Source organism: Magnolia sinica, unplaced genomic scaffold (assembly GCF_029962835.1).
Source record: "Magnolia sinica isolate HGM2019 unplaced genomic scaffold, MsV1 ctg238, whole genome shotgun sequence".
Lineage (NCBI taxonomy): Eukaryota > Viridiplantae > Streptophyta > Magnoliopsida > Magnoliales > Magnoliaceae > Magnolia > Magnolia sinica.
The window spans coordinates 11,308-23,521 of NW_026682788.1; the positions used below are offsets into that span (position 1 = coordinate 11,308).

At 40.0% G+C, this 12,214-nt stretch overlaps 1 protein-coding gene across 11 annotated transcripts; it reads left to right on the forward strand.

Annotated features, from left to right (window-relative positions):
- The first annotated feature begins 2,054 nt into the window (after positions 1–2,054).
- On the forward strand, positions 2,055–8,505 carry LOC131236136 (serine/threonine-protein phosphatase BSL3-like). 11 transcript variants are annotated; one of them, XR_009166565.1, is made up of 5 exons: positions 2,840–2,969; positions 4,925–5,033; positions 7,552–7,818; positions 7,988–8,229; positions 8,344–8,383. XR_009166565.1 is itself a non-coding variant. In XM_058233279.1 (4 exons), the coding sequence occupies exons 1-3, from the start codon at positions 2,961–2,963 to the stop codon at positions 7,791–7,793; spliced, it is 360 nt and encodes a 119-aa protein (XP_058089262.1). In that variant the 5' UTR covers positions 2,838–2,960; the 3' UTR covers positions 7,794–7,818; positions 8,389–8,505. The 11 variants fall into 11 exon arrangements, 4 of the variants coding, with proteins under 4 accessions (XP_058089262.1, XP_058089261.1, XP_058089259.1 ...); XR_009166566.1 differs by having other exon boundaries at positions 8,357–8,383; XR_009166569.1 differs by lacking the exon at positions 2,840–2,969 and adding an exon at positions 2,055–2,522 and having other exon boundaries at positions 7,988–8,355.
- The last annotated feature ends 3,709 nt before the right edge of the window (positions 8,506–12,214 follow it).

Here is a 12,214-nt window from a genome sequence, read left to right on the forward strand (position 1 = left end):
CGTGGAAAATCCTAACCCTTAGATCTGTGATCCATTTTCAGTCAATTTAAAATGCCCCACTTTTATATTTGTACGCTAGAGCTGTACATGAACTGAGTTAGCTTGGTTAATTCGGTCAACTCGACTCGGCTTAGAACTTAACTCGAACTTGAGTAGGCTTAGAACTTGACTCAAACTTGACTCGATTCAAATCAGTTCAACTCGGATCACATTCACTTAATATAAATATTTACAAAATATTTACATTCACTCAATGATACAACATGTATGCAAATGGAAACTGAACTTAGCAATTCACCATGATATCAAGAGAAAACACAAATATCAAGTTAATTTCAAACTATATTAACAATTTCTAACATATATTAGCAATTAAAAATTAAAAAAATAAACCCCATACGGCCACACCTTACCGGGCGAGCAGAAGAGGGACGACCGGCAGCTGCGTGCAGGGCAGGGCGATGACGGACGACGGGACGAGTGGCAGCCTGGCAGGGACGAGCTGCGGCACACCGGACGAGTGGCAGGGACGAGCTCCGTCACCGGACAGGGGCACCGGACAGGCCGCAGGGACGAGCGGCACCGCCGGACAGGGGATAGGGGCGAGTGAGAGAGAGAGAGAGGGAAGAAGAGGGACGGCCGGACGGGCGCTGGCCGCTGGGAGAGGGAGAGGAGAGAGAGAGAGAGAGAGAGAGAGAGAGAGAGAGAGAGATTTTTGAACGCTGGCTGGGAGGGAAGGGTTTAAGGCGCTGCTTGAAAAGGACGGGTGGGGCCGTGGGGCGGTCGAGGTAGGGTTTGGGCGCTGTAGAAAATGACGGGTGAGTAGGGCTTTTTTTTTTCGGGCGGAGTTATATACACAGGTACCGAGTCGAGTACCGAGTCGAGTACTTCTAGACTCGTACTCTACTCGTAATCTAAACGAGTCGTGGAAACCCGCTCGTACTCGGCTCTAACTCAGACGAATCGAGTACGAGTCGAGTATTCCGAGTCGAGTCGAGCGTCTGCGCTCGTGGGAGACAACACATATTTACACTAGCTATATAGCCAGTGTGTGGTAGAGCCAATCCGCATCCGTCCGGTCCGGGAACGGATCGGCTACTTCCCTTGCCCCTACCCTCGTGGCTGGTGTTCGGTGCTATGTGAGCCCCACCATGATGTATGAGATTCATCCATATTTACAGATCATTTTAGTGCTTTCTACCAAAAATGATAGGAATATAAATCTCAGGTGGACCACACCACAAGAAAATAATAGCGATTGGATATCCACCATTAAAACCCTCCTAAGGACCACTGTACTGTTTATTTGTCATCCAATCTGTTGATTAGGTCATACAGACCCAGATGACGGGAAACAACAAAGATCAGCTTGATCCAAAACTTCTATGGCCCTCAAAAAGTTTTTAATGATTAAAGTTCATTCAACACTGTTTCGTATAATGTGATCCACTTGAGACCGGTATATAACTTAGTTTTGGTTTAATACTATAAAATTATTTAGAAAAATAGATGGACGGCATGGATGAAACACATACATCATGGTGGGATCCACATAGCACCGACCACCAGCCATTGGCTGGTGTCAGGGGAGTAGCCAATCCGTTCCCCCTTGAAAGGATATCACAGTTCCATGGGCCCCACAATGAGGTATATACCAATCTCAAATGGACCACAATACCGGAAACAATGTTGAATGAGCATAGACCATTAAAAATCTTTTGGGGGCATAAAAGTTTTGGGTAAAGCTGATCTTTGTTTTTTACCTTCATCTCTGGGCCTGCATGACCTCAACAGATTGGATGTCAAATAAACAGTACAGTGAGCCTTAGGAGGATTTTAATGGTGGATATCCAATCACTATTGTTTTCCTGGGGTGTGGTCCAACTGAGATTTCTATCCATCTCATTTTTGGGATAAAGAACTAAAATGATCTTTAAAAATAGATTAACGGAATGGATGAAACATATACATCATGGTGGGTTCCACAGAGGACCGACCATCAGCCACGGGGCCGGTGGCAGGGGGAGTAGCCAATCCGTTTTCCAAATCTGCGCCCCTCACACACAGCAAGCTGGCCTACATCAGATTAAATGCATGGGTTCCCTCACTCGATCAAGCGCTTCTGCGCTCATCCCAATCCATTCTCGAAAACCCTAGCAGAGTAAAAACCAGTCTCGGATTGCTGGATTCTCCTTTCATTTATGCAAATCTTCAAATGGAAAATGCTCAACGCCTCTCCATCCATAGTGCTTCTATAGTAACTGTCTTCGAAGGCAAGCCTCGGATCTCCTTCTTTCATCTTCTCTTAGGGTTTCTCAAACCGCAGCTCGATCTATCTTGATTGATTCTTTGTTCTCGCCCGAGGATGTCGAGATCGGATCCCGACCGTTGGATTTCTTCCAGTCCATCACTTCGGAGCGGGTGAAGGTCATCTCGATACTCGGGCTGGCACTGGCGCTCTATAACACGTATTGGGTGGTGATGTCGATGGCGATCGTTCCTCTGTTGCCTGTGTTGTTCAGGTAAATTCGACTTTGTAGGCTTGATTTCTGTTGTGATTTTCGTGGATTGAGGATTTTTTTATTTTTATTTTTATTTTTATTTTCTAATTGAATGAAATTAGGGATTTGTGTTTGGAAGTTGCATTTATCCTTATTAAGTTAAGCTCTTTGTACTGAAATTGATTGCTGATTATCATTAACTCATTTTCTTGCATATTTTTCTTAATTATGTGAAACGGCTTAGAACGATATTTTTAAATATGTGTTTAGCTACTAGGCAACCAATAGGTTGAATTTCATTGACTGGCATATTTAAGATTTCAATATATGGATTCAGATCAACAGAGCACTCTGACATTCAGGCATTCCACTATGTATTGGAAGAACGCCTCAGGCCATTTGGGACGACCTGATAGAAAGATTCAAGGCAAGGCTAGCCATGTGGAATGACAGAACACCATGAATGGGGTAAGTTGGTGAAGGCAGCCCTTGCAAATGTACTTGTGTACATGAGGTCAATTTTATTTTTTTTTTGAAATGTACCTAATGCATCATTTAAACACCGATATTTGATTGTGGCCAAGTTGGGTTAATTTCAAAAGGAAATTTTTGTGAAATGATAAGTTAGTCTGTCATAAATAACATTCACTTTGTTAGAAAGAGGGGTGTTAATCCAAGAAGAATGGTGGTCCTCAGAATAGGTCAATTAAACAGGTCAATCTGGCTCTTTTAAGTGGTAGTGGAGGATTGGGGGACAAATAAAGTGCATTATGGTAGATTATTCTCATAGAGAAATATGGGCGACAGAGAATGGCTTGGCAATTTAATGTAGTAACTATAGAATGGGATCTGCCATATGGAGGGCTATATGGCCAGTTGAGGGGCAGGTATATCAGGTATGGAATTGGAATATGCAATTTAATGTAGTAACTGCTTCACGGGTGCTTGATGTGCCTAGCACAAGAAGAGAACGAACTTCACTGATTACTGCCCTGCAGATTTGCAGGGGACATTTGAGTGGCAGTTTTGTAGCATTTTGGCTTTGCATGGATTATTCCAGGATCAATGCAGGTTTTTTTTCTCCAGTTGGTGGAATATCAATTTCTCCTATTGACCTCCCCTTTGGAAAATCACAATTCAAACAACTTTATGGAGTTTATGGCTGGAAAGAAGTAGGATAATTTTTCATGGGAAAGCTATAAATATAGCAGAGGTATCTGACATAATGTTTACTTGTACAATGGATTGGAATAATACCAACAGGAAGCTGCATGGGATATCGAAGCACATGCTCAAAATTGGAGTAAAGCCAACAAGAAGAAGAAAAGAAAATGAGAAGGAGAAAAAAGAAAGAAAGAAAGATGGCATGTGCCCCATAAAGGGTAGTTCAAGATGAATTTCAATAGTTCCTTGGGAACCTGGGGCTGGCTGGTGTGAGCAGGATTTTTATAAACCATCAGGGTACACATATTATTTCATCCTCAGGCCAGGTGATCATCAGGATGCAAATTTCACTAAGGCAGAACCTATACTTCAATGCATGAAGATTAAAATAGAGCATTGGATTGGCTCACTCATGATAGAAGGGAATTCTGCAAATGCTATCAGTGGGCGTAGGCATCAATAGTTGCTAAGTGTACATTTGAACCCAATATAGCAAATTGCCTTATATTCTACAGTTTTATATGAAAATACCTCAAAATTCTGGCACTTTCTTTCATTTCCCTTATCAGTGATCTGTATGTTTTGTATAGTATGTGGCAAACCTTTATAAGATCCGAACTCTCATCAGGTAGGCTGGCCCTACCTTAGATGGTTCTTATCCCTAAATTCTGACCAATTGGACAATTCCAACCCTTTGCTTGGAAAAATTGAAATGGTCAAATTAACTTTGTTTAACACTTCTTATAACCATATAATTTCTTTCCATAAAAGTTCGCTAATAGAATGGTTAGGATTGTTAAATCAGTGTGATATATATTTGGGTTATGGCCCATTCAACCTATAGGCTACCTTATGATTGGTTTGGATCTCATAAAGATGTTGAGAAACACCTTAGTATAGCATATTTTACATGTGATCACAACAGAAAATCTAGTTAAGGGTGTCAAAAGCTCAGATGTATGCACCCACAAGCTAATCATCCTGACTGCTTCTAAGTGGGGGGTGGGCCACACTATCTGCAACAAATCAGGTTCAAAAATCAATCTAAACTGCCTATAAAGTCCAGATGACATTTTTATTGGCTCAAAAATCACATTGATCAGATGATCCAACCTATCTGTGATTTGTCCCTATCCTTGTAGCCATCCTTTCCCTGGGCAATGGATGGATAATTATGATTGTCCAACAAAAGTGACTTTTTTGAATCACAAGCAATCTATGATGAGTTTTGACACATCTCATTTCAATCTTTTTGCTAGTTGCATTTGGTAGCAGCTTCAAAGAAGGGATGCGGATATTCCAACTGTAAACAGAACAAGCCGAGCTTCTCATCCAGTCCATTCATATACTATACATCCCTGGCTATAGGTGCATTTTTCGTTCATCTTCATTTCTCAGTGCATGTGTTAAAAACCAAGAAAAAAACATACCGGTAGAGCAATTGCATTGGAGAGCAATCAGCATAGTACAGTTTCTGCTCTGGTACTGTTGATACGGATATCCAGCAGATTCTGTACTGCCGATCTTAGGCCATGTTTGGACGTGTTGAAGTGCAAGAATGATCAATTTCCCCAATACAAGATACAACGTGAGCACTGTCTCACAAAGGTGGCGTTTGGATGGTAAGTTAAGATAAGCTACCTTATAGAATATCTATTCCCTCATTTGATACCATATCTTAACTGTTGTCTCTTAATCTCTTAATTACTTCTACTCATTCATTCTAGATTCTTAGGTTGGTGGGCAGTCTTACATCTTTGTAATGTGCTTTTTAGGTATATGTTAAATGCATTGTTTCATGTGCAACTGGTGCTTTGATTTTTGCTCTTTGTTATAAATTTCCAAAGCATGACTCACACGTTCCCTTTGGTATACATGGGATTTTGTACCAAGATACTCCACTGCCCATTTGGTGGTTGGTAGGAGTTCCATGCAAATTTAAGTTTCTATTAATGCCAGTTTTTCAAAAAGTGGGCAAAAAATGTGGATAGGTAGTTGGATGTCTGTGACAGTCTCATGTATTGACGGCTAAAGATCTTTTCCCATTTCCTAATTCTTAAGATGCTACAAGTTTTAGAAGGCATGTTTAGATACTATTGGATGGCTGTCTTGTTTTTTGAATTAATGGATGCCAAGAAAAAATGAAATATTTTTGTGCAGTTTTGATTTGCTGGAATCTTTTGACAGGATAATCCTTAGATGTGGTTTTTTACTGAAAATTTTGGATGGTATAGTCTGTGTTTAAAATAAAATTTAAAATAAAAATAAAAATAATAAATAATAAATAATAAATAAAAATAATAAATCCTTTTTGGCACAAGAAGCATATCTCTTTTCAACTCCACTTCACCCCACTTTGAATTATATGGTAGCAAAATCTCAATGTATTCTTTTATTTGCATGCCATGTAATTTGAACATTCATGATCCACGTGTACTGGCTTTAGCTATATGATTTCCACTGTAGCTTTGATACTTTTTGTGTGAAAATTCCAGTAACTGAGATTTTATTGCCGCATGTCAGGCATGTTTCCAAACTTTGGATTTGTTGTTTAACCAAGCCTTCTGTATTGGTGAATAATATTGGAGATCTATCCTTTTATCCTCTCTTTTGTTAGTAAAATTTATTAAACACTACCGGACACCCTCGTGATGGATTTCATGAGTTTGTGACTGTGGATTCAATTGCTATCTCACTAGTTCCACAACTTTTTCATGTGTGGTGTGTTTGGCTGATTGCCAAGTGAACAGCCATTGCCAAAATCCACCTTTGTGGCACCCCACTTTGGCCTTACGATACTCTCGTCGAATCCCATTCTCAGCATAGCTTATTTCCCTTTAACCCTCTCTTTTCATTTTCATTCTTCTCTATGACTGGCCATGACATTGCTCCACATGCTATTTCACTTGTGAAGTTCAAGCACCGTTTGAAAAAGGACCACACCAACCTACATTGTATGGATTATGTGACTTCTATTAATGGAGCCCTACATGGGGGAAAGAACTACAGGGAAGGGCTAGATTCCAACATTAGTTTTTCACCATTTAAAATGTGGTGGTGACTCATCCCCATGGTGTACTGTAAAGGCTGTTATGGGGCCGTAAAGGCCGTTACGTAAAGGTAACGGTCGTAACAGCCGTAACAGCCATTATGGAAAAAATGACCCGTAATTTTTGTTAACAGCACGTTACATCCCCAATAAAGGCCATAATAGCCCCGTAATGGTCTGTTACGGGACATATACAGGTTTTTCATACTTTTTAATCAACATTACGGGGTAGATACAGGTTTTTCGGGGGTTTTTTTCAATAAATTTAAAAAATAAAAAGAGAGACCGTAACAGCCATTACGTGGCTGTAACAGCCATTATCCCTCGTATCGTAAAGGTAACGGTGGTGGCCGTTACGGCCACCATTACTGTTACGGAACACCTTGCCCATCCCCTCTTAGGCAGCGTTGACATACTGCTATCTAGACCATCCAAATTGTGTCTGATTGTGAATGTAGTATGTAGCTAGAATCACTCCAATCAACAAATTCTGACCATCAATTTATGGCTACCAAATGGATGGTTAAAAGTAAATACTGAGGTGTCCAAATTTAAAGGTAGATGGTCAATATTGTCATATTAGTGCAATCTCTGGCTATGCTTCATTCACAGTTTGGTCAGGGATTTGGTGTGTCTGGATTGCTGTAGAACTGTGCCATGTTTGATATGTGTTTTGGGTGATTCAACTTATTCATAACAAGCTAATGTTATTTTACAACCATATTTGTTTTGGGAGGCCTGAGTTACATAACTTATGCAGTGCATTATTTTCTTTGGACATGGTAGTTAATATGTTATTGCTCTCAATGCTCATTGTAAATGGTGTTCGTGCTACAGGGGTGTTGCTAGATGACCTGCTTGTGGCTGAAGATCTAGCTGCTGCTGAAACAACAAGTGCTGCTTCACATGCTGCAGCAGCAGCTGCTGCAACCAATGTACAAGCAGGGAGATTACCTGCAAGATACACATTTGTTGATGAAAGAACAAGACAAGAAATTCCTAAAGTAGGTGTTGATGGTGCTGTTGTGCTGGGTAGCCTGGTTGCCCCTCCTATAAATGGGATATGTACACCGATATAAGTGCTGAGAATGCAATGCTTCAAAGGTAAGCTATTGGAGGTCTATATTTTGTTTAATAGATCAAATTTTGTTTTGATATACTCTACGATTGTATTGCCTGAAGACCTAATGCAAATTATTGAATAGCACTTAAAAATATCTTTCTCATGTGTGAGCTTCTTGGCGAATTGTACCTAGTTTTGATCATACTGCAGGAGACTTAGTAAAGGGGTTGAATACTTGGTTGAGGTCAGCTGCAGAAGCTGGGCCTATAAGTGCTACATTAGCTGCTGCCAAGGCCTGACAAATTAATGAAGAGATTGAGTAAATTACGGATCGGGATCATGGAGCAGATGTTACACCAAGTGGGAAACAAATTTCTACCCTGATTAAGGTGTCAGATTCCACCTTAACAAATAACGTCCCACCATCTGGAGTTCGGCTGCATTGCAGAGCTGTCGGTAGTTAAATACTGCCTTTTTGAATCTATTTTAACTTACTAATATGAAGTTGCTTCTATTCCTGTATGTTGACTCAGAAATTACTCAATTTGCTTACAAATTATCTGCAGGTTGTTGCTGTAGAGGGGGGAGCTTTGGGTGGTGTGGTCAGGCAGCTTTCCATTGATCAGTTTGAATATGAAGGCCGGTGGGTTAGCTATGGTACTCTAGAGAATGCAACTGCAGATAACTTTTTTATTAGTATTGTGCTTTTATGAATGAATAAATTTTTTTTTATATTGGTATTGTGCCAATGGATTAAAATGAATGATTGTAACGAATGATTGTATTTGATTGATTGAATGAATGATTGTGCATATGTTTATAAATTGATTAAAATAAATAATTTGGCCTTAGTTGTTGAGAATTAAGGTTAAAATTTGAATTTAACTTTAGTTGATGCCAACAGAGTCTAAATTTATCTTTAGCCCCATTTATCCAAACCGAGTCTACAACTCCCATGGCTAGAGGCTTTAGCCTCGGTTCAAAACTGTGGCTAAAAAGGTTAAAAACTGAGGCTAAAGCCTTTCGCCTTAGTTTTGCCTCGGTTATCCAAACCGAGGTTGAAACCCCTGTGGCTAAAGGCTTTAGCCTCAGTTTTAACAGCCTAGCCTAAAATGACTTTTATAGCCTTGGTTCTTCAAGTGAAGCTAAAAGAACCTTTTTAGCTTCAGTTTTCTCGAAATGAGGCTAAATTAAAATTTTAGCCTATGTTGTTTTCAACCGAGACTAAATCTAAATTTTAGCCTCAGTTGCCTCCAACCGGTGCTAAATTTATTTTTAACCTTGGTTATCAACAAGTGAGGCTAAAGTCTTCCTTGTAGTGCAATGAAACAAAGTTAGGAAGTGTCCCATGTCTTTCCTAAATATTCAAGAAGTCTTGCCTTAACACTAGGATCTCCTAGTTCAATTATCCGTCGTCTAAAAGTTAATCAAATAGAGGAAGTTGGTTGGGTTAGGAGTAGGTTCAGAATGAGGGTCGTTGGACAATCCTTTTATATATATATATATATATATATATATATATATATATATAAGGATATCTAATTTTTCTATATCTTTCTAAAATTTCAATCAAACTCAACACACAGTTCATTTAACACATTTCTAACATATCATCTATCATAAATCACATTCTTAGTTATTCTTTTTCTATACATCAGTTTATCTATCTTGTTCGCTTGTCGGGGTGGCATGATTCCACGTAGCAAGACTAAGACTTATTCTATTTTTACTTGACGGATTGTCTTATAGAATTATACAAGCATGGCTAGACGTATAATATTGTTACAAATTTAATTTCTCTTGAAATTTGTATATCTTGTAGAAAAGAGACTACACAATATGTGGCCATAAGAGGGTGCTTAACATTTTATTTTATTTTTATTTTTATTTTTTAATTTTTTAGGGTGTTTAACTCCTTCCTCTTTTGTCACTTAAACCCTTATCCAGATTTACCAATCGTGGGCCAATCATATGAGTCATTTAGATCAAGGGGTTTCACAATCACCCAACCGCAAGGCGAATCCGCGGACTCTAGCTAAACGTGGATACAAACAAACCTGGTTGGCTAGTGGCAACTCAAAAAATTTGAACATAACCCTTTTTAGCCGCTTTTAAAAGGTATTGCAAACCAATGAATAACATATAGCCAAATCAAATCATAAACATCTCCCTCCTATCCACAAAGTGGGAGTGCACAAACTTCCTCCCTCTCTCCTCACGACAAACTGCATTGAAACGGGGATCAAGCCCATGGGCAGCATTCACAATTACTGACACCCATGTACTATGTAAAATGCACTAGGAGGATGGGCCTGAGCAGCCCAAACTATTCATCATCGGCCCTCACCCAACTGGGCCCAAACAACGGGCTTAGATTTCAACCTCTTGGGTCAAGTTTAGTCGCCCAAGCTGTAACCTTTAGGGTTGGGGCACCAAAGCTGGGCCAAGCAGCTTAGCTCATTACGACCTCTATTACTAACAAAGACCCAACTCGAAAAGACAGTGTTTGGTTGATCCATTTGCCATACGGTTCGGTTTGAATTGTGTTGGTCAACCCGAAATTGAGCGGGTTAGGTTTCGGTCTACTAAGCCACACCCAACAGGTGATGAATATGGTCTGCATATATATGCTATTTATATATCTTTTCTATGAAGTGGAAATTTTATTTTTTTGGAATGTTTACTTTATTTTCAAATTTAATTAAATGGTCAAATACGTTGGGTTTAGGTTCAACCACTTATAAGATGAGTTTGAGTGGGTTGATATTTTTAACCTGTTTAATAAATCTTGATTGATCCTCGTTATAATCCAAGCCTAACCTAACTAGAACTCAACCAGACCAGACCCACTCTCAGCATTAATATTGTCCCATGAGCTCTACTAAGTCCACATGCATACACAAGGCAGGTTACGTACACGCCATCACAGGTTCCGCGTTGGTCAGCGGGTGCAATATGAAAACCGTCTATGAAGTAGACCTGACCTTGTACATGTTCTCATCGAAAAATAGATCTGGTCGATTAAGCAGGTGGACCATGATGTCATAAACAACACAACAGTTTAAAAACCTTCAGCCAGAGTTTTTCTATAACTAAATAATTTATTTTATAAAACTGTGGCACACATAATGACGTGGATGGACCTGATTCTTAGGAAAAGTGCATCTACATATAGAGTAACAATCTATCTATTTATCTATTGACAAAGTGGGCTACACATGCACAAAGAAGCAGACACTAAGAAGAATGAAGCCAATGATCTACGTGCAAGATAAGTTACATATGTAAGACAGGTACATCTGAAGTGGGGTTGGGCAGGGCTTGTCCGAGCCGGGTCGAGCTAAAATGCCTCTTCCCCATGCCTGGCTAGAAAATTAATTGGACCGTGCCTTCTAAGCCTGAGGCAAGCCCAGCTAATAGGTCCAAACCATGTCCAGAGCTGGGCCACGTTCATCGGGCCAGCAAGCTGGCTGACCCATCTCCTCTCTGAATGCAAAGAGGATTGGAACCTCATGCCTTTCACATCAATTTTCTGTCTTGGAAGCCGCACTTTATTTATCCTCATCACAGTTTTTGAAGTTTTTAATGGAAGCATATATGAGGTACTTCGAATAACGTATTCCGGTTTGCAAGATATGCCTGTTTTAGTGTTCTGATGGTCCTGATCACTTTCGCCTTTGATCGGGCCTTCTCTGTTCCATCTTGAACATGAAAGTGTCCGCGACCCTCTCTATAGCATAATCCTTCACAGGAAATAGTTTAGTCAAGTGTTTAGCAAAAGGACCGGAGCTCCCTTCAGTTGTTGTTGTCACTGCCAATGCCACTTTTTGGTAACACTCTTCTGGGAAGGTCCTATGTTGTCAGGCAAATTGATCGATGAATGGAAGCATTTAGGATGAAGCGAATTAAATTACAGGGCACATATAAGCAAGCATGCAGCCAGCTGAAAAACTACTAGGCATGCTAGCATGCACGTCTCTTAAAGGCTTCCCCTTCCTTTCTTGTGCTACATGAGAATGGGGAGAATAATCTTGATTCAGATTTGGGAATGAGTTCAATTAATCAATCATCGAGTGATTTGGTGTAGTGAGGTAGCTAGATGCATCATGCCTTACTCGGATGAAGAATTGAAAGAATCATACCTAGCTGGCCTCCTCATCAACTGTCTTTCAAACACACCTCACCGATGAGAAGCATTGAGGACTCACTCTGCATAAATTGACTAAATGCAGAAAGCCTTTCACTAGCAGGCCATCGTGTTTTTCACAGGTAACCTTAGTCCAGTATATCAGAAAGCACATCCATCTTTCCTAGACATAAGGAGTTAAGACTCAACCTTGATATATGAGCAAGGTCAAAGCATAAACACAAAAGCGAATATCGTTCAACCCACATCAGACCCTGTGATTGTTGTTCTAACGTGAAAACACAATGACA

Bases quoted from the DNA above. Each gene is read 5' to 3' on its own strand.
- LOC131236136 (XM_058233279.1), top strand. The intron at 5,034-7,551 runs GTGCATTTTTCG...TTCGTGCTACAG, and splicing joins CTATACATCCCTGGCTATAG to GGGTGTTGCTAGATGACCTG.